This window comes from Manis pentadactyla, chromosome X (genome assembly GCF_030020395.1).
Source record: "Manis pentadactyla isolate mManPen7 chromosome X, mManPen7.hap1, whole genome shotgun sequence".
Lineage (NCBI taxonomy): Eukaryota > Metazoa > Chordata > Mammalia > Pholidota > Manidae > Manis > Manis pentadactyla.
Genome location: NC_080038.1, coordinates 147,225,606 through 147,253,219, shown reverse-complemented (window position 1 = coordinate 147,253,219; position 27,614 = coordinate 147,225,606). Strand labels below are relative to the sequence as shown.

Here is a 27,614-nt window from a genome sequence, read left to right as displayed (position 1 = left end):
AAATAAACTTGTATTTTCGCCCCTGGCCTAAATGTTTACATTCAGATCAGAACCTGTCCTCAAGGAGTAAAACAATTTAATGCATATGATTATGTGCAAAATCAAAATAAAATTATATTAGTTCTGTCCACCATACAGTGTGGTTACATGGAACAAGTGAAATAATGTCAATCAAAGTCATTTGGCAATTATCATATTACTGAAGCTAAAAAAACACAAGTGAATGAGATGAGATATCCTTTACACACACGTATCTGCTGATTCCCTCACAGCTACCTTCCTTTGGCCTACTTAATCTACTGTGTAGTAGTGCCTATTAATGCACAGAAACAATGATTATAAACTGAGGCAGGAAATCAATCCTTAACTGTATTGTTAATGAAACAACCTGAAAGATCAGAAGCGAACTGCTAGTGTCTGGAATAACCCTGCACTTGCTTCTATTAGGTTATAAATTCACTTCCTTTTCTGCTCTCTAGAGACAGAGCACAGCTGGTCAGCATCCTTTATAAGAGTGTTTTCTTCTAGAAGTTTCCCAAGGGCCATTACTAAGTGTGAAAAACATTGGGAAGATCACGGTAGATTTGCATATGAGTCACTTTCATCTGCATATGGTTAAATGCACTTACGGCACAATTTTTATCAAACAGAAAGGCAAAATGAGGCATCTCATTACCACCGCTTCACTGGAGATTAGTGTTTTTTGAATTTTTAACTGCCTATTATCATCATGCATAGGAGGGCAGAATTGTTTTCTCAAAAGTGTATATATATAGTCAGTGCCTTGACTACTGTCCTTCTAAGATCTCTCTTCAAAATTTCATAGTTAAAACAGATTCTCTCTGGAGTTCCCTACATTTTTAAATTGCAAAATAGGTACAATTCTGGCTGAAGTGCTTGAAAATTGCCAGAGGTTCTGAAAACCTCTCTCTTCAAGAGCCCACTCTTTCAAAAGAATCCAAGGTAAAGAGAATAGAAGGGCCAACAGAGATTAGGAGGGATAGATTAGGATTCTTGAAGTATAAATGGCTAATCAAAGGACAGAGCTATCAGGCCTCTATCCTCACAGGTCTACAGAAAGACCCTATAATACTAGTCTCCACAGACTGAGACACACCCACAGCGCAGGACACTCTACCCCCATTCCAGTGGGACTTTAGGGATTCATCCTTCAATTGCTGCCTCAGCCCTGGGTACTGTTGACATACTGTGACCTCAAAATGGTACAAGGAGCTGAATGTGGCAGGAAAGAAAACCAGCTTCAAAATCAATTTGTTCCCTGTCTAGAAATCACTGCGACACAGTATTACAACGAAGTGATTGTTTTAAGATTGCATGGGGCTTTCTGAAGTAAGTACGTTTCCTTTATGATGAACTCATAAGAATACAGACTGGGGTGAAGAATGAGAATAGTGAAAAATACAGTATTACCATTTGGATGTAGCTTTCTTCCTCTTCTCTGGAAACAGAATGGGCAAAAAATCTTGCAGAATGAATACCATTTCTTTCTGGAGAGAGAAAGCTGGTTCGATTGCTAAGAACAAAAATACAGATGAGGTCAAAGCAATGTCTTACAGCTGCTCTGAAAGCCAGCCAGGAACTGGACATGGCCTCTGTGGGGTTTCAGCCCTCTCTTTCAGATACAACTTCCTCTGGCCAGAGCAATTCCTAAAGCAGTAGAGACTACCTGGCAGCATCTGGCCCACCCTGGGGCAAACGGTCCCCAATTCTCAAAGGCTACTTTTTTCTAGGCTCTCCACGTGACACAGCTCACAAGTTTTCTAGAAACAGACCAAGGCATCGTGTCATTTAGGAAAACAAAAACAAAATTTGGGGTGCTTTTGTTTCCAGTCAAAGTAACCAGGAGAAGTAAGGAAGTTTGATCATTCCTTTGATGGTTGAGAACAAGACTGCACACCAATGTTCATCCTACTCCTGAGACAGAAGCATAGGCTGAATGTCTCTGTAACCTTGGCTGGAAATACAGCTGATTGCAGAATTTTGCTTTACAAAGTAATTATGTCCTGTGGCATTTAGCGTTAACCAAGAAACTCTTGGGTCCGGCTCAGGACTCTGAAAATCTATGTTCTAAAAGGTGAGTTGGGAGGTGCAGATACATTCACAAAGCTGGGCTTCTGGAAGCCAAGTCGGTACTACTGGCCCCTCCCCCTGGGCCATAGCTGATTTCATTCAGGCTGGGTCAGGAAAATTCCCCCTGCCAAGAGATGTGAATTGTGATTTAAAAAGAGGCTGTCTTTGTTGGTACTGGAATTGCAGCATGTAAATAAACAAGCTCAGGATCTATGTTATAGCTATCTCTGGACATGAAGACTGTGTAACTGAGAAAGGAGTTCCCCAAAGAAAGAGCAATGAGCAAAAGTGAGGAGAAGCCAAGAGAGATGGAGAGGATTCACTGGGTTCTCAGCAGCACCCTAGTTCTTGATTCCCGTATCCCCAGAGATTCAGTTCTATTCCTTTCCATGTAATCTAAAACACACTTGTGGCCCAAGATAATAAACCCATCTCTCCTTTGGTTTAAGCTAGATCAAGTGGACTTCAACTACAATTAATCAAAGGGGCCTAAGACTGAGAGAATCTATGCTGGATAAGGCCCCCTTGTGCAATCAAAGACTTACCAAGGCACAGTGCAGGACCTGGTTAGAGATGTGTGCTCCCGGATGGTGGACAGGTTTCTCAGATCCAGAGGAGGTGGCCGTGCTACAGGATAACAGAATATCCAGTATGGTTAGTTCTCAGGAGTTCAGGGTGATACGTCTCTAGTTAATATCCATTTATTGATTACTCACTCTATGTCAGGCAGTTCTAGGTGCTAGGAGCACTGTGTGAATACAACAAATGAAAGTCTCTGACCTCAAGGAAATGCTACCACAGGCAGGACCCAGTCAGTCCCCATCTTCTTGGTTGGTCATCTTTGGATCTCAGCTCAATATCCCCTGCTGAGGAAGGTCTTCTTTGACCTCCAGATAACATCAGCCCCCACATCATGGGCTCATGAGTTCCTGTACTTACCCTTCACAACACTCCCCCCAGTTTGCAAAGATGCATTTATCTGTGATTATCTGGTTTAGATCTAGACTGTGTTCTGGGAGGACAGGCCTTTTCTGTTCACTGCAGTAGCCTTGGCATCTAGAGCAGCGGTTGGCATCCGATCTTTCCCCACATCAGCAGCCACTGCCTGGACCAGATTTTGTATTTCTTTCTATGGGCAGAGACTGCTGAACTTCCCTCCATTATCACCAGGGCGTAGGACAGTGATTCTCCTGCTGCCCAATCAGTTTCCCAGGAGAGACGTGCTTTGCTTCTTTCCCTCTTTGCCTTTCTCCCCTTCCATCCATGCTGCTTAGACGACCAGAAAAGCTGTTGGACAGTAATGCAGATGCTCCAAGGACTCTTGCAACCCCAAACACCTCTGCTGATAGGCATGCACAGGACAGTGACACATATGACCAGGTCTGACATTCAAGGATTAGCGTCAAAGGTCATTCTTCACTGCTTTACAGAAGGCGCCACCTGCGATCTTACATTCAAGCACTATTTAAATGAAGAGATGCCAGGTACATTCCATTCCTACCCATCATCACTTATTTCTGGGCCTCTGCTAAGGAAGCAGACAAAGATGAGCCCTCTGGAGTGAACTCGGCTTTGCAGGACATATGTGCCTATAAGTACCCAGGCCTTCCCACTGAATCCAAGCCACTTCTCCTTCCTCCTATGCTTCATGGCCCTCTGGGATGGTTTCTCTAGTGCTTCCTCCCCAGAGCAGGTCAGGAAGGAAGCTTTCCCACATGGCCACCAGGACCTTGCTCCCCTCTCCTGCACAGTAGGCCTGCTCAAGTGACTTACGTTTCCTCTGAGGCTTGAGATCTCTATTCACTGGGGGTGGCTCCAGGTCTGCAGGCAGCTCAGACAATGGGCTTGGGATGCTTCCTGAGCTCATTGGGATGTAGTCATTAGGGCTGAAGTGAGGTCCAAGACCAGAGGCAGTGGCCTGGGGGCCCATGGGCACGTAGCTGTCTTCAACACTGGCCGAGGCTGTGGGGTGCACTGGGGAGAACCTGCATGGCTACACAGAGGGCTTCAGTTGCAAATGATCAAAGAATAACTCTAAACTTCCTTAGTAAAGTCAGAAAAGCCTCTAACTCCAGCTCTACCCTGGGACTTGCTGGAAGATGAAGGGTCAAGAATTTATACAAATGCTCTAAGTATACTGTGACATGTGAAGTAACTACCCTGAGTCAAGCATCAGAACTGGCAGGGTCCTTATAGAAGACTAAGTTCAGTACTTCCCAGACAAGTTCAAGCCTTAAGGCGGATTCAGAGATTCAGAGTGCTTAGTCTCAAAACAGTTCAAGGGAACATACATAGGTTAAGCTATTTTTGGTAAAGCTGAGGCTGAAAAGAACTCAAGCATCAAACTTACCAAATTTAAACTAAGCCGCTTGTCTCGGTGTCTTAAGGATTGGCCTTCTACATCAGCTGCAAAAAACAAGCCAAGCTGGTGAGAAATGCAGGACAACATCAACTGAAGCTAGGGTCCAAGTCCCTATACATCTCAGGCCCTGTGCTCAGCTCTGGAGAGATAGGGAAGTGTAACACTTTCTATATGCAAAGCTTGTTATTTAGTTTAGTTGGGCATCAGAATACATTCCCCAACAGACAGAAATCCGAGCAGATTTTGAAGAATTTTCTATATGATGCTTCAGGTATAGGCATGGAGAGAGAGGAACACTGGATTAATAAATGGTTAGAAACGTGTCAGGTGGATATGACAAGTAGTGTGACAGAAAATTTTTAAATAGTTGATGAATTTAAAGAGATCTCCAGAGGGCAGCAAGAAATACAGGCCTAGACAAATGACATATAATTCTGGGTAATTACCAGCTTACAGATGGCAGTCAAAACCACAACAGTAGATGATATTATCATGGTTGCAAGTGTGAACAGATTTTTAAGAACAAAACCCTAGAGAATCCCAATACTCAAAGAGCAGGAAGATGAGAACTGGCTCATCCAGAAAGAGCAACCACAGAGTAATCAGGAAAGTCAGGGTGGATGGGCCTGGTGCCATAAAAGCCCAAGGAGGGAGAAAATGGCCAACAATGCAGACCAGAACAAAGTGTCCCCCAAGAACTTAGAGATGTGAAAACTATGATTGCCACTGAGAAAGAGAGTCAACATCATCTTAAGGGAAGAGAGTAACTCCAAGCTCAGAAAGATGTGATACAGATGAATGAAATTATCAGTATGTATTATACAAAGGTCTTCCCCAACTTACTTTATCAGATATGTCCTGATGAACATTATAATTGAATATATCCTAACTCAAAAATACATTTAAGGCACCTAACTGCCTGAACATCTGACCATACCTTGCCTGCCTTAAACATGCTCAGAACACTTAACATGAGCCTGCAGTTGGGGGAAATCATCTAACACAAAGCCTCTCTGAAAATAGACTGCTGATATCTCATGTACTGTATTGAACAAATAAAGCAGGGGGGATCACGCTCTCCACCTTCAAGCTCTACTACAAAGCCACAGTAATCAAGACAATTTGGTACTGGCACAAGAACAGACCCATAGACCAATGGAACAGACTAGAGAGCCCAGATATAAACCCAAGCATATATGGTCAATTAATATACGAAAAAGGAGCCATAGATATACAGTGGGGAAATGACAGCCTCTTCAACAGCTGGTGTTGGCAAAACTGGACAGCTACGTGCAAGAGGATAAAACTGGATCATTGTCTAACTCCATACACAAAAGTAAACTCAAAATGGATCAAAGACCTGAATGTAAGGCATGAAACCACAAAACTCTTAGAAAAAAACATTGGCAATGAGAGGATTAAAGATGGTGGCGTGAGAGCTTAGAGAGAGGCTTCCTCCTAAAACTGCATATAATATTGAAATATAATTAATACAACTAATCCTGAAAGAGCACCAGGAAAGAGGACTGCACCAGACTGCATACACCTGGAGAAAAGAGCAGACCTCACGGAACAGGGCAATGTACCAAAGCTGTGGCCCGGCAGGACCCGAGCCCCTCCCCCACCCCAGCTCACCAGCGGGAGAAAGAGAAACGGAGCAGGGAGGGAGTGGAAGGCTTGGGACTGCTGAATACCTAGCTCCGGAGATCTGCTCTGGGAGCACAAACCTACATTTCATGGTGCTTGCATGGTACTCCTGTGACTAGGGGATTGGAAAGCTAAGACAGGCAGAATTCCTGGAGAGACTGAGATTCCAGCTGCTTGTGGAAAGCAGGGATCCATATCTGGCTGCTCTGGGACAAAAGAAAGACGGGCAGTCTGAGAGACATCCTAACAAGGAAGCCCTTAGCAAGAGGGCTGCTAAACGGGCAAGGATGGCACAGAGCTTACTGCTCAGGAGAAAGGACAGGTTAACAAAATTGTCCGGGTGCACTCTGCCCAGCAGGTTGGGAGCTTTCACAATTTCCAGGTGCTCCAGCTCCCTGGCTGGCTACACAGCTCCAGGGACCCCCTCCATGATACACAGCCTACTGCGCCTTTCCCCGGCCAGCCCCACCTGGCTTGCAAACCAGCAAACCCTACCCTGGCATTAGGCCAGCCAGAGGGAAGATCTGTCCACAGCAACTACAAACGCAAAGCATAGAGGCTTATACCTGTGTGCTCGGCCCACTGGTTCAGGCAGTGGAGACAGGAATAGCAGCCGGGAAACAGGAAACAACTCTTTCCTCCCCCAGGCACCAATACCGATCCCCTGCAACCACCAACATTGCTTCAGGGGCTGAGCAACTCCAGAGACTGGAGCTTCTGGGCACTAGAGGGTGCCATATACAAATACGAAATGCCAAAGGAACCTGGTCCAGAGTAAAATTATGAATACAACACCTGAGAAAGATTCCAATGAAATCGACCTCAAGAATCTTCCTGAAAGGGATTTCAAAATAAAAATCATTAACATGCTCATGGAGGTAATGGAAAGATATTCAAGAACTCAGGAATGAATTCTGGTCAGAGATCCAGTCATTGAAGAGCACAATGGAGGGTATTGAAAGCAGATTAGATGTGGTGGAGGAGACAATGAATGAAATAGAAACTAGAGAAGAGGAATACAAAGAAGCTTAGGCACAGAGAGAAAAAAGAATCTCTAACAATGAAAGAATATTGAGAGAAATGTGTGACCAATTCAAATGGAACAATATTTGCATTATAGGGGTACCAGAAGAAGAGACAGAAAAAGGGACAGAAAGTGTCTTTGAGGAGGTAATTGCTGAAAACTACCCCAATCTGGGAAAGGAGATAGTCTCTCAGGCCATGGAGATCCACAGATCTCCCAACACAAGGGACCCAAGGAAGACAACACCAAGACACATAGTAATTAAAACGGCAAAGATCAAGGATAAGGACAGACTATTAAAAGCAGTCAGAGAAAGAAATAAGACCACATACAAAGGAAAGCCCATCAGGCTACCATCAGACTTCTCAGCAGAAACCTTACAGGCCATAAGGGAGTGGCATGATGTATTTAATGCAATGAAGCAAAAGGGCCTGGAACCAAGATTACATTATCCAGCAAGATTATCATTTAAATATGAAAGAGGGATTAAACAACTTCCAGATAAGCCAAAGCCGAGAGAATTTACTGCCTACAAACTGTCTCTACAGTGTATTTTGGAGGGACTGCTATAGATGGAAGTGTTCCTAAGGTTGAATAGCTGTCATCAGAGGTAATAAAACCATAGTAAAGAAAGTAGAACAATTAATTACTAAGCTAATGCAAAATTAAATTACCCCCAAAGTCAATCAAGGGATAGACAAAGAGTACAGAACATGATACCTAGTACATAAATAATGGAGGAGGAAGAAAAAGGAGGGGGATAAAAAAGAACCTTTAGGTTGTGTTTGTAATAGCATATTAAGTGAGTTAAGTTAAACTCTTCGATAGTAAGGAAGTTACCCTTGAACCTTTGGTAACCATGAATCTAAAGCCTGCAATGGCAATAAGTACATACCTATCAATAATCATCCTAAATGTAAATGGACTGAATGCACCAATCAAAAGACACAGAGTCACTGAATGGATAAAAAAACAAGACCCATCTATATGCTGTCTAGAAGAGACTCACTTTAAACCCAAGGACATACATAGACTAAAAGTGAAAGGATAGAAAAAGATATTTCATGCAACTAACAGAGAGAAAAAAGCAGGAGTTGTGGTACTTCTATCAGACAAAACAGACTTCAAAACAAAGAAAGTCACAAGAGACAAAGAAGGACATTACATAATGATAAAGGGGTCAATCCAACAAGAAGATATAACCATTATAAATATCTAGGCACCCAACACAGGAGCACCTAAATATGTGAAACAAATAATAACTGAATTAAAAGGGGACACAGAATGCAATGCATTCATTCTAGACTTCAACACTCCACTCACTCTGAAGGACAGATCAACCAGACAGAAAATAAGTAAGGACACAGAGACACTGAACAACACATTACAACAGATGGACCTAACAGACATCTACAGAACTCTACACCTAAAAGCAGCAGAATGCACATTCTTCTCAAGTGCACATGGAACATTTTCAAGAACAGATCATATACTAGACCACAAAAACAGCCTCAGTAAATTCAAAAAGATTGAAATGGTACCAACCAGTTTCTCAGACCACAAAGGTATGAAACTAGAAATAAATTATGCAAAGAAAATGAAAAATCTCACAACCACATGGAGGCTTCACAACATGCTCCTAAATAACCAATGGACCAACCACTGACCAAACAAAAATAGATATCAAGCAATATATGGAGACAAATGACCACAATAATTCAACACAGCAAAATCTGTGGGACACAGCGAAGACCGTGCTAAGAGGAAAGTATATTGCAATACAGGCCTACCTCAGGAAAGAAGAACAAACCCATATGAGCAATCTAAACTCACAATTAACAAAACTAGAAAAAGACGAACAAATGAGGTCCAAAGTCAGTAGAAGGAGGGATATAATAAAGACTAGAGCAGAAATAAATAAAATCGAGAAGAATAAAACAATAGAAAGAATCAATGAAAGCAGGAGCTGGTTCATTGAGAAAATAAACAAAATAGATAACCTCCTAGCCAGACTTATCAAGAAAAAAAGAGAGTCTACTCACATAAACAGAATCAGAAATGAGAAGGGAAAAACCACTACAGACACCGCGGAAATACAAAGAATTATTAGAGAATACTATGAAAAATTATATGGTAACAAATTGGATAACCTAGAAGAAATGGACAACTTTCTAAAAAAATACAACCTTCCAAGGCTGACCCAGAAAGAAACAGAAAATCTGAACAGACCAATTCCTAGCAATGAAATTGAACTGGTAATTAAAAACCTAACTAAGAACAAAACTGCTGGACCAGATGGCTTCACCGCTGAATTTTATCAATCATTTAGTGAAGACCTAATACCCATTCTCCTTAAAGTTTTCCAAAAAATAGAAGAGGAGAGAATACTTCCAAACTCATTCTATGAGGTCAGCATCACCTTAACACCAAAACCAGGCAAAGATACCACAAAAAGAGAAAACTACAGACCAATATCCCTGATGAACACACATGCAAAAACACTCAACAAAATATTAGCAAATCAAATTCAAAAATACGTCAAGAGGATCATACATCATGATCAAATACATTCATCCCAGGGATGCAAGGATGGTACAACATTCGAAAATCCACCAATATCATCCATTATATCAACAAAAGATGGACAAAAATAACACGGTCATCTCCATAGATGCTGAGAAAGCATTTGACAAAATTCAACATCCATTCATGATAAAAACTCTCAACAAAATGGGTATAGAGGGCAAGTACCTCAACATAATAAAGGCCATATATGACAAACCCACAGCCAACATTATACTTAACAGCGAGAAGCTGAAAGCCTTTCCTTTAAGATCGGGAATAAGACAGGGATGCCCACTCTCCCCACTTTTATTTAACATAGTTCTGGAGGTCCTAGCCACAGCAATCAGACAACACAAAGGAATAAAAGGTATACAGATTGGAACGGAAGAAGTCAAACTGTCCCTGTTTGCAGATGACATGATATTGTACATAAAAAACCCTAAGGAATCCACTCCAAAACTACTATATCTAATATCTGAATTCAGCAAAGTTGCAGGATACAAAATTAATACACAGAAATCTGTTCATTTCCTGTACACTAACAATGAACTAGCAGAGAGAGAAATCAGGAAAGCAATTCCATTCACAGTTGCATCAAAAAGAATAAAATACCTAGGAATAAACCTAACCAAGGAAGTGAAAGACCTATGCTCTGAAAACTACAAGACACTCATGAAAGAAATTAAAGAAGATACCAATAAATGGAAACACATGCCGTGCTCGTGTATAGGAAGAATTAATATTGTCAAAATGGCCATCTTGCCTAAAGCAATCTACAGATTCAATGCAATTCCTATCAAAATACCAACAGCATTCTTCAACGAACTAGAGAAAATAGTTCTAAAATTCATATGGAACCACAAAAGACCCTAAATAGCCAAAGCAAACCTGAGAAGGAAGAATAAAGTGGGGGGAATTATGCTCCTCAACTTCAAGCTCTACTACAAAGCCATAGTAATCCAGACAATTTGGTACTGGCACAAGAACTGACCCACAGACCAGTGGAACAGAGTGGAGAGTCCAGATATTAACCCAAGCACATATGGCCAATTAATATACGAAAAAGGAGCCATGAACAAACAATGCGGAAATGACAGCCTCTTCAACAGCTGGTGTTGGCAAAACTGGACAGCTACATGCAAGAGAATGAAACTGGATTATTGTCTAACCCCATACACAAAGTAAACTCAAAATGGATCAAAGACCTGAATATAAGTCATGAAACCATAAAACTCTTAGAAAAAAATGTAGGCAAAACTCTCTTGGACATAAACATGAGCAACTTCTTCATGAACATATCTCCCGGGGCAAGGGAAACAAAAGCAAAAATGAACAAGTGGGACTATATCAAACTAAAAAGCTTCTGTACTGCAAAGGACACCATGAATAGAACAAAAAGACATCCTACAGTATGGGAGAATATATTCATAAATGACAGATCCGATAAGGGGTTGACACCCAAAATATATAAAGAACTCATGCACATCAACAAAAGCAAATAATCCAATTAAAAAATGGGCAGAGGAGCTGAACAGACACTTCTCCAAAGAAGAAATTCAGATGGCCAACAGGCACATGAAAAGATGCTCCACATCCCTAATCATCAGACAAATGCAAATTAAAACCACAGTGAGATATCACCTGACATCAGTAAGGAGGGCCAACATCCAAAATACAAACAACAACAAATGTTGGCAAGGTTGTGGAGAGAGGGGAACCCTCCTACACTGCTGGTGAGAATGTAAATTAGTTCAACCATTGTGGAAAGCAGTATGGACATTCCTCAAAAACCTAAAAATAGAAATACCATTTGACCCAGGAATTCCACTCCTAGGAATTTACCTGAAGAAAACAAGATCACTGATTCAAAAACACATAAGTACCTCTATGTTTATTATTGCACTATTTACAATAACCAAGATATGGAAGCAACCTAAGTGTCCATCAGTAGATGGATAAAGAAGAGGTGGTACATATACATGATGGAATACTATTCAGCCATAAAAAAGAAACAAATCCTACCATTTGCAACAACATGGATGGAACTAGAGGGTATTATGCTCAGTGAAATAAGCCAGGTGGAGAAAGACAAGTACCAAATAATTTCACTCATCTGTGGAGTATAAGAACAAAGAAAAAACTGAAGGAACAGAACAGCAGCAGACTCACAGAACCCAAGAATGGACTAACAGTTACCAAAGGAAAAGGGACTGGGGAGGATGGGCGGGAAGGGACAGAGAAGGGGGAAAGGGGGGCATTATGATTAGCACACATAATGTAGGGAGGGCACGGGGAAGGTAGTATAGTACAGAGAAGACAAGTAGTGACTCTATAGCATCTTAGTACACTGACGGACAGTGACTGTAATGGAGCGGGGTGGGGAGTTGATAATAGGGGGGAATGTAGTAACCACAATGTTGCTCATGTGAAACCTGAGCATAAGATTGTGTATCAACGATACCTTAATAAAAAAAATCATGTCAAACCATCACAAACTGAGGACTATCTATCTACATGTATAGACATAGATAAATATGCTTGCTTGTCTTGAAGGCTGCAGAAGTACTGATTAAAAGTTGCTCTGAAATCATACTATTTTTAATTCCCTGCAATTGACTACTTGTTACCATGTAAAGGACTGAGAACAGTGCCTGGACACAGACAGTGATGACCAAGTCCTAGAAATCATTATGGGTGTTAACAGAGTGTGCAGTTTGCATATGTGAACAAACAACAAAGGCCCCTAACTCCCTTTCCATTACCAGATGCCTACTGAAAGCACCAAACAACACAAATACAGAGAAACTGCTGCATTAATGTCATAGTTTAAGGAATTTATGATACCATGAAGGTGGGACCAGGCTAAAGGAAAGTACCAAGAATGAGTCCTATCCACAAGGGCTCAAAAAAAGGGGGCATAAAATTTTTGTGAGGAAATAATGGTTCAACGCTTCTTCCCAAATTCGATCAGTAACATTAATCATCTATGTATCTAAGAAGCTCGATGAACTCCAAGTAAGATAAAGACAAACACATCGATACAGAAACACATAATAGTCAAATTGTTGACACATCATAGTCAAACACATCAAAGGCAAAGAAGAACTCTCAAGTGCAGTAAGAGAAAACCAGTTCTTCATGGACAAGAGAACTGCAATAAGATCTAATAGCAGACTATTCATCAGAAATGTAACAGAATTATATATTCAAAACGCTCAATGCGAAAAATCTGTCAAAAAAGAATCTGACATCCTGCAAAACTATATTTCAAAAATGAAGGTGAAATAAAAACACTCCCAGATAAACAAAGATTGAAAGAATTTATTGCTAGCAGACCTTCCTTACAACAAATACTAAAGGAAGTCTCATACAAGCTGATAGGAAATGATTCCAGATGGTAATGTAAATCCTTACCAAAAAATAATGGGTACTGTTAAAGAGAATCACGTACGTAAACATAAAAGACAATACAAGCATTTCTTCTCTTAACTGCTTTAAAAGACCACTGCATAAAACAATAATTATAAAACTGTATTTTGGGGACTATAAAACATAAAGATATAATATATTTGATAATAGAGTAGTGGAGAATAGAGCTATATCACAGCAAAGTGATGACAACAGATTGTAACTCAAAACCACAGGAAGAAATAAAGAGCACTAAAAATGATAAACATGTGGACTAATGTGTTAGGAAAGAGTATAAAACCTAAATGTGATTTATTCCCACTGGGATGTTTAACATTTTAACAGTAAGGTATTAACAAAGGGCCACGTGGTGGAAGCTGCTCGGGCTGGGAGTGGGGGTGGGGGAATTGATAAGGGCCTGGCGATACCTGTTTGAGTTTTTTCAACCTACCAATAAAATTAAGACAAATGTAAAAAAGATTTAACTGGCTTAGGCGACGTCCGGGGAAGCCTGTGAACCCTGTAGTAGTCAGCCAGTGAGGAACCAGGGGAGGGACTCGCATGCTAGGAGATAAATTATTGGCGCCAAACTCCCCAGGTGTGCCTGCCCACCAGACCCCCGATCTTGCAAGACCGTCATTAAAGCCTCGCTCCGCTGTTCTCTTTGTCTCCGTGTCCACTTATTGAGCTTGGACCAGTGAGTGTTTCTCACAATTTGGGGGCTCGTCCGGGATCCTCTTGCCTGTGTGAGGTGGGGGCCCAAGCGGAGTGGGAAGACGCGTCCCGCCCGTCTTTGAGCGGCCCGCTGTGTCTGGGCGTCTCACCTTCACACGGAAGCCAAGGGGAGACCCGAGACTGTTGTGCGGAGACAGCGTGCCTGACGCAGGGGAGGAAACGCAGGCACCGCGGCAACCAGGCAACCTCGTGTACGAGCCAAGGTGGGAAAATTGGGTTATAAGTACTGCCTTGGTGGTTGGGCATTTTTCAGAGGTCGAGTGTGTGTGGCTGAGATGTGTAATCTCGGGGTGTGTGCAAGAAATTTCCATTATGGGGGGTTGAGTACACAGGGATCTGACACAGGGACCTCTTGAAGGATGGGAAATAAAAATTCTAGGCCTAGGGAAGCAGAGAAAGGGAACCAGATGAGCTCCCTTGGAATTCCCCCAGATAGCCTGCTGGGGTGAAGGTTACGGTTCTGGGGGGACGCCTCCTGTACCGGGTTAAGGACAAACAGAAGATGATCAAATTTTGCTGTTTTGTCTGGATTAAAGTTAGATCAGATGAAAACTGGCTTTGCCAGGTTTGACTTATTTTTTGATGGTAATAAAGCCTCCAGTTCACCTGAAGAATCTGTTGGTTACCAAGGGCGCTTCCCCTATTTCCCCTCAACACCAGGGAAGGGAAAGCTAGGGAGGAGGAACTACAAGAGACCTCCCAGGACAAGCCCTGGTGTTGGGAGAGCGTTGTGTGTTTTCCTCGGTCCCTTTCCCCGCCACAGCCGAGAGTTGAGAGGCGGAGACATGACAGTGAGGCGGAGTGAGAGTTTTGTTTGGAGTTACTCCTGGAGAGAAAAAGTGAGGCCGCCTCAGGAGGGAGGGGCGCCCTGGGAGGTTGGAGAGAGAAAGTTTTAAGTTAAAAGGTTGTGCACTTTGAGGGTGCTGGTGGCCTCGCAGAGAGGAGCGCCCCAGGGGTGGGGGGTTCCCTTTTTAAGGATTCTTTAGGAGTGTGGCCGGCACCTGAAGGTGTAGACTTGTTAGGTGGTCTCAAGTATCTTTGATGAGACATTGTTTCTTATCAGTCCTCTGGGTAATTCTGCAAAATTAGCTTAACCCAAGAAATTTACTGCTTTTAGTCCCCTCCCAGGATGGCAGCTTCATGGTTTGGGAGCTTATCAGGACTGGCTGCCCTTCTTCCAAGGGGAGGCAGAGTTATTGTCTGTTTGCTAATGAGTAAGTTGAGGGTCTTGCTTCTTGACCTCCTGGGTGTTAAAATGCAGTCTTTGGGGTGGAATCCTTCCTGCCTTTTGCTATATTGTTTACGGCTGCGCCTGCGTGCTAAATTGGTTGCCTGGATTGCAGACTATTTGAGTTCAGAAAGAAAAAAAAATAGCATATAAGTAAAGTTAAAAATAAAAAGAGAAGAGGCTGGGCCTGTATGATTAACATAATAAAGACAGGCTATGCTGAGGGACCCTCTCCTTTATCTGAGGAATATTGAAACATTCCAGGTCAAGTTGCTCCTTTCTTTTTGAGCTTTAATTAATTAACTCTGGGTCTTTTTAGTAGACTTTCCTGGCCTTTTTCTCTTCCCACCCCACTCATTTCTCATATCAACAGGCGTTCAGAGGTGGAAAGAAGTATGGCTTTAGTGCACTTGCATCTTTCCTCAGGGGTGGAGAGAAATTCATCTCCATATCAATGGGTAATTACCTGGGCGCAAGGGAGGGGGCTTACCCGTACCTGAGAGGGGAGGGGGAGGGCCGGTTTTTGGCTGATGCTGAAGCCTGAAAGAGAAACAGCCCCAGACTGCAGCTTCTGAGTAGTAAATAGATTTTAAACTGTATTTCTCCCTTCAATTTCAGTTTTTAGAGGTATTTTGCCCCAGGATTTCCTCTCCCTGGATTTAATGTAAGAAGGACTTAGTTTCCCCTTGCCTTCTGGGGAGTCCACCAGGAATCCCAAGACATTTCCATTGAGAGAGGTCCCACTAGGACAAGGGGAAATTTGTTAATGCTCCCCTCACGGGTACTGAGGTGAGAAGTTTTAAGCATTGCTAGAAGATCCCCTTGGCCTAGTGGGCCCACTGGATCAATTCCTGGGACCTAATATATATACTTAGGTTGAACTGATGTCCATTGTGAATATCCCATTCCCTGGTGGTGAGGGGGGGAATCAGGAGAGCTGCTGTGTCCATTTGGGAACAAAAGCACCCACCGAGCCAGGGTGTCCAGTCAGCAGAACAAAAGTTCCCAAATGTAGACCCTAGATGGGATAATAATAATCTAGGGGATAGATTTAAAAATGCAGGATCTTCTAGGGCTAATTATAAAGGGAATTAGGGAATCGGCCCCAAGATCTCAAAATGTTTCTAAGGTGTTTGAAGTCCAATGAGAAAAGGAAGAAAGCCCAACTGCATTTTCATAGAGACTCAGGGACCAGATGAGAAAGTATTCAGGACTTGGCCCAGAAGCTCAGGTAGGACAGGGTCTTTTAAAAGTCAATTTTGTAACCAAAAATTGGCCAGATATATCTAAGAAATTACAGAATTTAGATAGACGGAATGAAAAACCTAGAGAAGAATTACTGAGAGAAGCTCAAAAAGTGTTAGAAGAGAGGCTAGAAGCTTGTATTTCAAATTGTTAGAGGGAGAGCCAGACCGTCTCCAATGGACCCAGTGGAACTGCAAATTCTAGAGAAATTGAAAGCAATCCTTAGTCACCACCCCAGTCCTGGCACTCCCATCATTAGAGAAGCCATTTCACTGATTTGTTTCTGTTGAACAAGGTTCTCTGTAGGGTTTTGACCCAAGCCTGGGGAGGAAAGAAACAACCAGTGGCCTTTATGTCTAAACTACTGGACCCTGTCTCTTGAGGATGGACTGAGTGCGTTCAGGCCATCGCAGCCATGGCCTTACTGGTGGAAGAGGGCAGGAAATTAACTCGGAGGAACCCTCATGGTCAGTACTCCTCACCAGGTTCGGGTCATGCTTACTTAATCAGTGGGCTGGGCACTGGCTAATAGATGCTCAAATTTTAAAATATGAAGCAAGTTTACTTGAAAAAGATGGAATATGTGCTAGCCATGTCTTCTAACTTATCTTCTCTCAAGCTGAAAGGACTCCTCACCCAGACTCCCCCGCTTGAGTTCTTCGCTCACTGCTTCCAGCCTAGAGACCTGGTGTTAGTAAAATCCTGGAAAGAAGATGGACTCCAGCGCAGCTGGGAAGGCCCCTCCCAAGTGCTCCTGACCGCGGAGACTGCAGTGAGGGCAGCTGGAAAGGGCTGGACTCATTACACCAGAGTAAAGAAACTGACTGGGGGATCTGGGGACAAAACAGAATTGGCAGGTGTCCCAGGTGGCGAACCAACCCTTAAGGCTGAAACTAAAAAGAACCAACCCTTAAGGCTGAAACTAAAAAGAACCTAAAAATGTTAACTTTTATCGTTCTAACTGTATTTCACAGGAAGCCCTAGAATGGGAAGGAACTCCTGGTTATCCTGTCAAACTGGTAATCAATATTACTAAAACATCAAGCCCCAAGCCATTAGGTTTGATGCTTGTCAAGTTCTCTCTTGTGACCTAAATGACCAAAAACAGCTTTCTGGAGATAATAAGTATCTCTGTCCTGAATGGACAAATCTTAATGGAATAAAAAGGCAAGTAGGCCCCCATATCCAAAGTGGAGCAGTGTTTGGTAGACTACCCAGTTTTAAGGGTGGACAGCCCCTCATGCAACAGAAAAATCTTTAAAAAGAAAACTCCACTTAGCTAAAGGAATTCCTCCTGACAATTGCCAGGATAGACAGTGTAAACCCCTTTTATTAACTATACATAAACCTCAAGACAGACTCAGTGCAGATGTCACTGGAGTAGATCCTGTGGGAAGGTTTGGTCTTAATTTAATCAAAGGCAAGACTTCACCCATAGCGGCCACCCCCAATCCTGAGGGAAATATTGAGCCAGAGCTTCCCAAAAATGACCCTAGACTAGTTACTGTAACAGAAAGAAAATATCTAAAACAGACTCTTGAAATAGAGACAAGTTATAGAGACACCAATGCCTGGGTAGAGTGAGTTAAATTTTCAGTACTCGCTTTGAATAAAAGTGATTGTTACGCATGTGCTGCTGAATGACCACAGGCGCAGGTGGTCCCATTCCCCTGCTGGGACACAGACCCCACTGGGATGAACTGCATGTTGGCCCTGTACCAGGACAAGGACGCTTGGGAAAATGAGACTTGCAAGGGCTTGTCTTTACTCTTTCATGCCCTAAAGAAGTCAGAGCCAAGGGCAATCCCCTCTTTTTCTATAGGGAAGATGAATCACTCCTCATGCCTCTCTAGGCAAGGGGAAGGTTTCAAAACTGGGGAACTACTGACTTGTACCCATGTCCTAAATGTCTCTAAAGAGGGCAACTTCTCGAAATTATGCATCCCCAGAGCGGAATTTTGGTGGTACTGTAGAAAGGGGAACCTGCACTACTTGTTGCCACCCACCTGGACTAGGACTTGTGCTTTAGTCCAATTGGCCCTTCCATTTACCCTGGCATTTCTCTCCACACCCAATGAAAAAAAATGTTTTCATAGAAGTTGTAGATCATTACAAGGCACCACTTTAGCTAATGAATTAGCTGGAAACTGGCACCAGTGACCCTTTCATAGACTGGTTGGAAAGATAGTTTAAAAAAAATAGAAAGATATGGTTGCCTCTGTTTTAACATCCCTTGTTATAGTTACGAGAGTTTTAACTGGTGTAGATGCTGTATCATTCCTTGTGTGAGAGCCTTGACTCAGCTTATAGAGGCAGCCATAAACAAGATTAGAGAAATTTGAGAAAGGACCAAGCGTAAATTAAAATACATTACTGGAAATAAAATCAGAAATTCTTAAATAAAAAGAGGGGGGAACTGTTAGTAAAGAGTATAAAACCTAAATGTGATTTATTCCCACTGGGATGTTTAACATTTTAACAGTAAGGTATTAACAAAGGGCCACGTGGTGGAAGCTGCTCGGGCTGAGGGTGGGGGTGGGGGAATTGATAAGGGCCTGGCGATACCTGTTTGAGTTTTTTCAACCTACCAATAAAATTAAGACAAATGTAAAGGAAAGATATAACTGGCTTAGGCGACGTCCGGGGAAGCCTGTGAACCCTGTAGTAGTCAGCCAGTGAGGAACCAGGGGAGGGACTCGCATGCTAGGAGATAAATTATTGGCGCCAAACTCCCCAGGTGTGCCTGCCCACCAGACCCCCGATCTTGCAAGACCGTCATTAAAGCCTCGCTCCGCTGTTCTCTTTGTCTCCGTGTCCACTTATTGAATATGGACCAGTGAGTGTGTTTCTCACAATGTAAAAGCTTCTATAAACGTTTTCATCTGTGTGCATTTGTATGTGTATATTTTTTCTGAACCATGGAGAGTAAGTTGCAGCCATCAGAACCCTTCACTCCAAAATATTTCAGCGTGTCCATCTGTAGAGTAAGGACATTCCATCATATAACCACAGTGCTTTTATCAAATTCAATAAATTTGACACTGATATACAATCAGCTAATATACATAGAGAACCATCTGATTCTTTTTTATAGGTATGAACCATTCCATTGAGTGGGTGGATAGAGGATAATTTATTTAACCATTTCTCTAGTGATCAACATTTAGGCTAATACCAATCTCTTTTCACATAGAATTTTTCAATCACCAACCATGTAAATGTCATTTTTTAAATGTGTTAAGCACTTGCAAAGCCAAAATTTACAGGAGTTGAACCAATTTACACCAACTACCAAAATTACAAATACTACACAGCCCATGTTCAAAATTGCATATCAAGCATTTAAGAGCAACATTAAACCTAGAAGTGAAATTGCTGGATCAAAAGCTATATAGTATTTGTAGTAATGTGAAGCATAATCAGGATATATGCTTAAGAGCAAAAGCGAACAGAATATAGTGTAAGAATGCTATTTGCATTAAAAAGCAGAAGACTATCCACGTTTTCTTGAATATCCATGAGTTTCCCTACTCATAAACATTACAAAAGAAAAGCAAAACATGAAATGCTTCACGAATTTGCATGTCATCCTTGTGCAGGGCAAGTGAGTACTGTATACCTTTTTATAAACATAACTTTGAAATATAAATATATATTCTTTCAAAATTAAGCTTAAACTCAAAATATGAGTTATATAGTACATTAGGCCCAGCTGAAGAGATATTTCAAAAACTGATATTACTAGAATTCAGGACAAAGAGATGAAAACTGTAAAAGAATTTAACACGCAAGATAGAATGCAAAGTCTAAAATACATAAAACTGGGGCCCCAGAGGAAAAAAAGGGATAATGGAGAAGAGGCAATGTTTGAAGACCTAATAGCTTAGATTTTTCCAGAAATGCTGAAGGACATTGGTCTTCGAATTCTGGAAGCCCAATGATTCACAAGACAAGAAGAAATTTACACATGAACACATTTTACAGAAATTAAAGAATAACAAAGATAAGAAGATTCTTAGAAAGAGGAAAAAGAATTCCTTTGTAAGAGACATTCCTAAAGAGACTAACAATAACAATTATTAAAACAAGATGGCAGTAGAATGAGATCTTCAAAGAGCTGAGCAAAAATAACCATCAGACTAGGATTCTATATCCAGTAAGTAATCTTTCAAGAAAAGGTTTTAAAAAGTCACCTTTAGACAAATGGAATATGAGAGAATTTACCAACACAGACCTTTATTAAAGGAAATCCTAAAGAATAAGCCACAAAAAGAACTAAAATAATCCCAGAAGGAAATTAAGAGATGCTAGAAGCAATGATAAAATAGAAAAATAGTGTGAGTGAAACTAGAAAAAATTGTACAAAATAATACCAATATTGTTTACCTGATAGGATTTTAAAAATCAAGATTGAAGTAAAATACTATAAGGTATTAGCATATTAAGTTGGGAGAGGTTATTAGATCTAAATCATTCTAAGGTCTTTGTATGATAAGAAAGAGTAATGATACTGAATAATCTTGGATATTAAGTTGAAAATGCATGGTAAAATGTAGATGGTAAACACTAAAGAAATGGAAATGGAATGTTTAACTTCCAAATTACCAGAGGTTAAAACTGAAATAAGAAAGCAAACTCAATTCAGAAGAAAGCAAGGAATGAGATAAATAAGAAAATTTGCATAAACAGGACATAGAAATCACAAAATAATTGGTAAAAGAGTCTAATTACTGTACATGGATTAACCTTTCCAGTGAAAAGAAAAAGACTATCAGAATAGACTAAAAAATTAAAATAACCGTAAGAAAATATGGCTATATGATTTTTATAAGAAATGCATCTAAAATATGAGTATAGAAAAGGTGAAAGTCAAAAGATGAGAAGATATGTACCATGAAAATACTAACCAAAAGAATGCTGGCTAGTATTTATTGTTAGTATTTAGTATTTAATATAGGCACAGCTATATTAATATCATATAGAATAAACTAAGACAAAAAAAATTAATAGGAAATTCTCAGGTTCAGAAATTAAGAAATGCTGTTTTAAATAATGCATGGGTCAAAGAAAACACCACAATGAAAATCAGAAAATATTCTGAACTGAATGATAATAAAAATACAATATCGAAAACTTAAAGGATGTGGCTAAGACAGTGTTTATAGAAAACCTGTAGCATTAAATGTATGTTACATAAAGAAGAAAGGAAGAAATTTAATATGCCACCAATCCATTAAAATATTTTAGAAAAACATGCAAATCATCTCTAAGGAAGTAAGTATAACAGGGGTCAGGAAACTTTTTCTGGACAGGGTGAGATAGGTTTTTTTGGAAAAACTTTTCTTAGTTTGGTGGGCTGTGGACTGTTAAAAAACAGGCTGTTGGTTGGATTTGGCCATAGGCCACAGTTTGCTGACCTCTGAAGCAGAAGGAAGGAAATAATATCCACTGGAAAAAAACATAAGCAAAGGCCAATTTGTTTTCTGGAAAAAAAAAACTAATAAAATTGATGAACCCCCAGCAAGACTGATTAAGAAAAACAGAGAGAAGGCCCACATTATCAATATCAGAAATGAAAAGGAGGGGATTAGTACAGATCCTCCAGATAACAAGAGGCTATTATAATCAATTTTAAAATTGAATTATATCAATGAATTTGAAAGAAAAGGTGAAATGGACAAATTCCTAGAATAATATAGTTTACCAAAAGGAGCACAACAAAAATAGAAAATCTGAATATATAATATATAATATATACACCAGACAAACAATACGTGTTAATTGATCATTTGTTATCAGTAAGGCTTCGGGTCAACAGTGGGCTACTGGTAGGAGTCAAAAGTTCTATGTGGATTTTTTACTGGATGGGGGGTCAGTGCCCCTAACCCCCACCTTGTTCAAGGGTCAGTTATACTCGTTTCATTGAAGTTGTAATGATCACATTTCCAGGGAACTTAGTTCCTCAGTCAGAAGGAGAGATTTATATAATTTGAAATGACTGCATTCTTTAAACTCCCTTAATTCCTTTAAAATGTGGCTGTGTAGGTAGCAGTGTGGGAGTGAGTATGTCTGGATGGGAGATGCGGAGGAAGGGAGATAGCAAGGCAACTCTGTGAGAATGAACAGCTTTGCAGGAAAAGGTGAAAGAGGGCTCCAGGAGGGCATGTGCAGGGACTGACAGGGCCAACAGGGCTGAGTTAGCTAGTGTGCAGCCAGTTAGGATGCAGAAAGAGCATATCACGTGGGATGCTTAATAAGGCAATGGGATTGTTGAAAACTAGAAGAAAAGAGCTCAGGTCTCACTATGCATGTGTGAGGCAAAGACCACAATTAGGCCAAGCTGATTTTGTACCAAGTGGGTCCCCAAGCGACTCCAAACAAACCTCAGGAGCTTAGTCTCAGTGGGGGAGCCAGCCCATCATGTGGTAGGGGCACAGCCATGAGACCAGGGCTGCAACCCTTTCAGCATCTACAAGGACCTAAGTATCTCTCCTTGGTGGCCAGACTCAAAGAAGGAGGGGGACCCTGGGAGACTGGGCCATCTTGAGCAAGGAACACTGGGCAATGCACACACTAGGAGAGAAGAGGAGCAAGGCTTTCTCTGCAGCTGAATTTCAGCATCCAACACTTACCTTTCCAGGTTGGCACATTATCTAAACCAGAAAGAGAGATTCTTCTCTGTGCCGCAGTGCATTCTGCCTTCTGGATGCCGCTGTGCCCACTCCACATGTGCTGCTCCTCTTGGCGCCGTTCAGAGAGATAGCTTGGCTTAGGGGGGCGGGGAGGTGGCGTGTTGAACATGATGTCTACTTCTTTTACCCCATAGGGCAAGGAACCTTGGTTTTTATCTACGTGAATGGTGGAATTTAAGGAAGTTTCCAGCAATGGTGAAGAAAAGCGGTCCATGGATGGCCCACTGATATCTCTACTCCAGATCAGGGCAGCCTGAGGCCTCATGGGAGGTGCCTCCTGAGATCCATTCCCATGGCGTGAGGCATGGACCAAGGTACTAGAGGGCAGGGGCTGCAGGCAGTCAACAAAAACGTCATCGAAGGAAGCCTGTTCCAACGAGCGGTCTGAGTTGGACCAGCTATCACATCTGGTGGGTAGACTGAGGGAAGAAAAGCATGTGACTTTGATGGATACATACTCACCACAGACTCATTCCTATTCCTCTGATATCACCTGTTTTCTGTCTCCAACCCTCTACAACTCCCCATTACATTACACCAACCCTTTGATGCAGGGAAAAAAATGGTTTGTTGATTTCTGTCATCCTACAAATGTTAGATACATATGAAAATGCAAGGTTAGAAATGAAAGCCACAAGGCTGAAGTGCCTGAGTCATTCTGTTTAGCACACCACATGCTTCACCCTCACAGTGGTTCAGTGATCTGTCCTGCCTTTGCAGGGCCAGGAAGAGAAGTGAGGACAGACACACCCACTAGAAGAAGCTACATCCTGGGACAGAGCCCACAAGAAGAGGCAGCATACCTGGCCTGGCGTGGTCTTCCAGTCTCACAGTTGGACAGAATCATGTAATCAGGAAGGGAGAGAAACTCTGACTCACTTCTCCTTTCCTCAGTGACTGTGGTATTAGTCCTTGGGTCATCTCCAGATGAGGAGGAGCTGACAGCATGGCGGGTATGAAGGCAGCTGGCGGGGGATGGCTGGAGGGAGGATGGCATGTGAGAGAAGCTCTCCATGGAATCTGCTGGAGAAATCATTTCCCAAGTTAATGTTTAAGAATGGCTGTAACACTCACTCACAATTTCTCAAACAGCATCTAAGAAGCCAAATACAAGATGCAAACCACAGCTGGTGTTTGTACTGATAGAGGAGACCATTTCCCCAAGCTATAAACAATGTCTGGGAAAGAAAGCCCATGTTCCAAGAGTGAAGTGTTGAATCAATTAAGAGTAAAAAAAACCCAAGCATACTTGGCCTAAAAATCTGTAGTTAAGTAGTTTACACACAGCTTCTTTCTGGCCCTCAGCCGCAGCCCTGCATCACTGCTGATTCACTCACTACACACACACATTTATGTATGATGACTATATATGTATATACTTATATACACATCTGTGCATATACAGATAAGTATGCCTGTACACAATACCTACTATTGTACCTACTATGTGTCCAGAACTGAATGAACTCTGCCAATACAGCCAAGAAAAAGTCTCTGCCTTACTGGAATTTACAGTTTACCAGAGGAGAGAGACAAGTAACACTAAATAAAGAACACTGTTAATGATGTACAAGGAAATGGAAGGAAAGAAACGGAGTGTGACTACTGCTAAAGGCCACATTGCTCAAGGAGGATGACATTCAGAAACTCTCAGTGAAAAGCCTGCTTTGATTTCCCTTTTGAATCAAGTTGGCAGGAGTTCAGGACTCCTGAGTCAGAGCAGCCCAGAGCTGCCTGGGTTCAAGTCCAGGCTCCATTATTTAGCTGTCATGACCTTGGGAAAGTTACCTGCCTGCTCCAAGTTTTCTTCTCTGTAAAGTGGAGATGCTAATAGTACATGTGCCACAGAATCCGTCTGGGGATAAAACAAGCTAATACTCAAAAGTATTTAACAGAACTCCTGGCCAGAGTACACGTGATGTGTTGACTACTTCTGGTTGCTGGAGACAGAACCAAACACCTTACGTGAAAAGCCACAAGAAAGCCCTTTGGGCGTAGTTCTCAGATGAAGGAAATTGTGCCCTTATATCCTCCTAAGAACTAAGTGGGAGTTACAGGGAGGGATAAAGGTCATAGATGGGTTTCTGGCTCCTTCCAACTTCATTCCCGAGCTTTCCATTTTCTAGCTGGTGCCTTACTCTTGTCTCTCTTCACATATTGGGAAGTATGTCATGTATCTATGTTTTAGGATAACTCCTGGAAGAGGAGAAAACAGAGCAGTCACATTACATGACACATGAATATGTGTCTACAGTGGGCTAAGGCAGGGACTAGGGTGGCAGAGAGCAAGTAGAAGGCCAGATGAGTAAGCCCCTATAGGAGCTCTGCTTGTCTGCACAGTGCTGGACTCTACCCAGGGTGGATTCACTGCAACTTTGCAAGTAAGCTTCATCTGCCGGAGCAAGGATAAAGAGCTTGCCATCATTTCATTTCCTTTTAAGTATTCTAAAAGCCTAGCAATGTGACTTAGTAAGTTTCCTGGTTCCTGAAGAGAAAAGGACTTGTCCTCAGGAAGTACACTCTCCAGATGCAACTCTGACCCTCCGCTACCACCTAGTGGTTTAATGGGGACATCCCTGTGGCAGGTGACAAGGAGACTGAGGGTGGAAATGTTGAAGCAACTGTAGACCACAGGATTTAGGGGTAAGGTTTTGTCCATTAGACTAAGAGGACAAAAGAAATCAGAATTAAAGTATCAGATTCAAAGTCCCACAGGTTGAGGATCAGGGGATGCTGCATTGAAGCCAGAGGTCAACAACAGGAAGGGAATGAATTACAGCCCTAGGAGCATTGTAGTTGGTATATATGTAGAAAAGGCAGCGTGTGTATGTGTGTATGTGTGTGTGTGTGTGTGTGTGTGTGTGTGTACACATGTACAAAAGAGAAACGGCAAGAATCAGGGACAAGAACCTTGTGGGTCATTTGCTTCCACTGCCCAGAAACGGCCCAGAGCCAACTTAGAGCTCATTTCCCTTGCAAAGACCGTAAGCCAATGGGAGATATAAGGAATTCTTCCCTGCCTGTGATAAGTAGTCAAGTTCTGTCTTTATATTCTCTACTGCCAAACAACACAATAGGTGACAAAAAAGCTGGAGCTCCACACATTTTTTGAAAGATAGCGATATTTAATATTTCTAGAAAACCAGCAGCAAAATGGGGAAAATCAGAGCCCTACAGGACAGTGCTCACCCCGTTTTACTTCCACTGTACACATTCTCTGTGGCCGATGAGAGCAAAGGCATGGAATGACTTTAAAGTCTTTGAAATCACTCGTAATGCTCAGGGCATGGCACATTTGGGCCTGAAGCCTAGAACCAAACGGTAGGGAGCAAATTTTGGAATGTACTTGGTGAACAGTTTGGATACAAATTAGTGTGCCAAAACACCCTCAACAAGGCAGGCTTGGCACCTGCAGCAGCCCAGGCCACCCCTCAGCACACAGAAGCCCCGACTCTGCTCTCACCTGCACCACCCTCCAGGTGGCCGAGGTTGCAGACCTGAGTGATACTGTTCACCCACACCTGCATTTCCACCTCGGTGTTGGCCACAAGATAGAATGTACGAGAAGTAGTCTTGACAATGAACACAAAATTATTCTGAAATTCCTTCCGAACAAAGCCAGGGCCCACGTGCTTCCACACTGCACACTCGCTGAGGTCTATGGCACGGATGGGCTTGCTTGAGTGCTTGTTCCTGTAGTACTCCAGGACGTTGGGGTCACCGCTCATGCGGCCCCGCCGGAGGACAAACCAGCGCTTGCGCCAGGCCTGCAGAGAGGCAATTCGACAAGGAGTTACTGGACCAATGGCTCTTGCTTCTCAGACTCTGCCAAGAACCTATTTTGTGACAAGGACAGCAGAAAAGAAGCAAGTCAGTCATTTTCATGATGAAATGCAAAGTCCACCCAGTTTTGGATGAAGGGTTAATGTACCATCTTCAAGCCTGCTTCATCCAGCCATTGGAAGGATAGCCCCTACTGGGGATTCACACCCACCATCATCAGCACCTGTAATACGGATTTCTGTAAGCCTATAACTTCCAGAAAAACTGTCCCAGAAGAAAAGCCTATACATTGCAGCAGAGAAAGGATTATGATTAGCTGAAGTTGATATGATTATCTTTCTGTAAAATTGCCTAGCATGATTAAAATACAAGGAGAATTTAAGAGAAGAGGGTAACACAGCTGGTTATATTCCCTACGTGAGAGACCATTTTCTAAGTGCTTTACTGTAAACATTTAATCTCCAAAACTACTTTTACATCCATTTTATGTATGGAAACACTGAGCCTGAGAGAAATCAAGTCATGTGCTTAAGGTTACACAGCTAAGCAGCTATAGGGGTGAATTTGAAGTCAAGTGAGGTGGAAGGATCAGTAAGGAAATGTGAAGTAAAAAATAGCCAGTTCTCTAGAGATGTGTGACTGTAAAGGGGGAGAGAGCTCTGGGGCTGAGGAGAGACATTTATGCATTCACGCCCTAAACCAGTTTTTCTCACCCAGGGATTGAGATAGCTAGGGGGCATCTGGAAACAGGTGTGTTCTGCTTGTCACAAAGGCTGGGGCTGGGGCTGGGGCTGGAGGTCAGGAACTGCCTAAAGCTCTCGGTGCCCAGCTGAG

At 42.1% G+C, this 27,614-nt stretch overlaps 1 protein-coding gene across 3 annotated transcripts in view; it reads right to left on the bottom strand.

Moving 5' to 3' along the window:
• GAB3 (GRB2 associated binding protein 3) overlaps positions 1-27,614 on the bottom strand; it is an 80,038-nt gene that overhangs the window by 17,556 nt on the left and 34,868 nt on the right. For 2 of the 3 annotated variants that reach the window (XM_057495821.1, XM_036923541.2), the window contains exons 2-8: positions 26,461-26,764; positions 23,801-24,020; positions 22,938-23,416; positions 4,442-4,497; positions 3,865-4,084; positions 2,637-2,718; positions 1,432-1,534 (exon numbers count right to left, since the gene is read on the bottom strand). In XM_057495821.1, coding sequence (XP_057351804.1) covers positions 1,432-1,534; positions 2,637-2,718; positions 3,865-4,084; positions 4,442-4,497; positions 22,938-23,416; positions 23,801-24,020; positions 26,461-26,764 — 1,464 coding nt within the window. The remainder of the gene's footprint in view (positions 1-1,431; positions 1,535-2,636; positions 2,719-3,864; positions 4,085-4,441; positions 4,498-22,937; positions 23,417-23,800; positions 24,021-26,460; positions 26,765-27,614) is intronic. The other variant, XM_036923542.2, reaches the window with a different exon arrangement.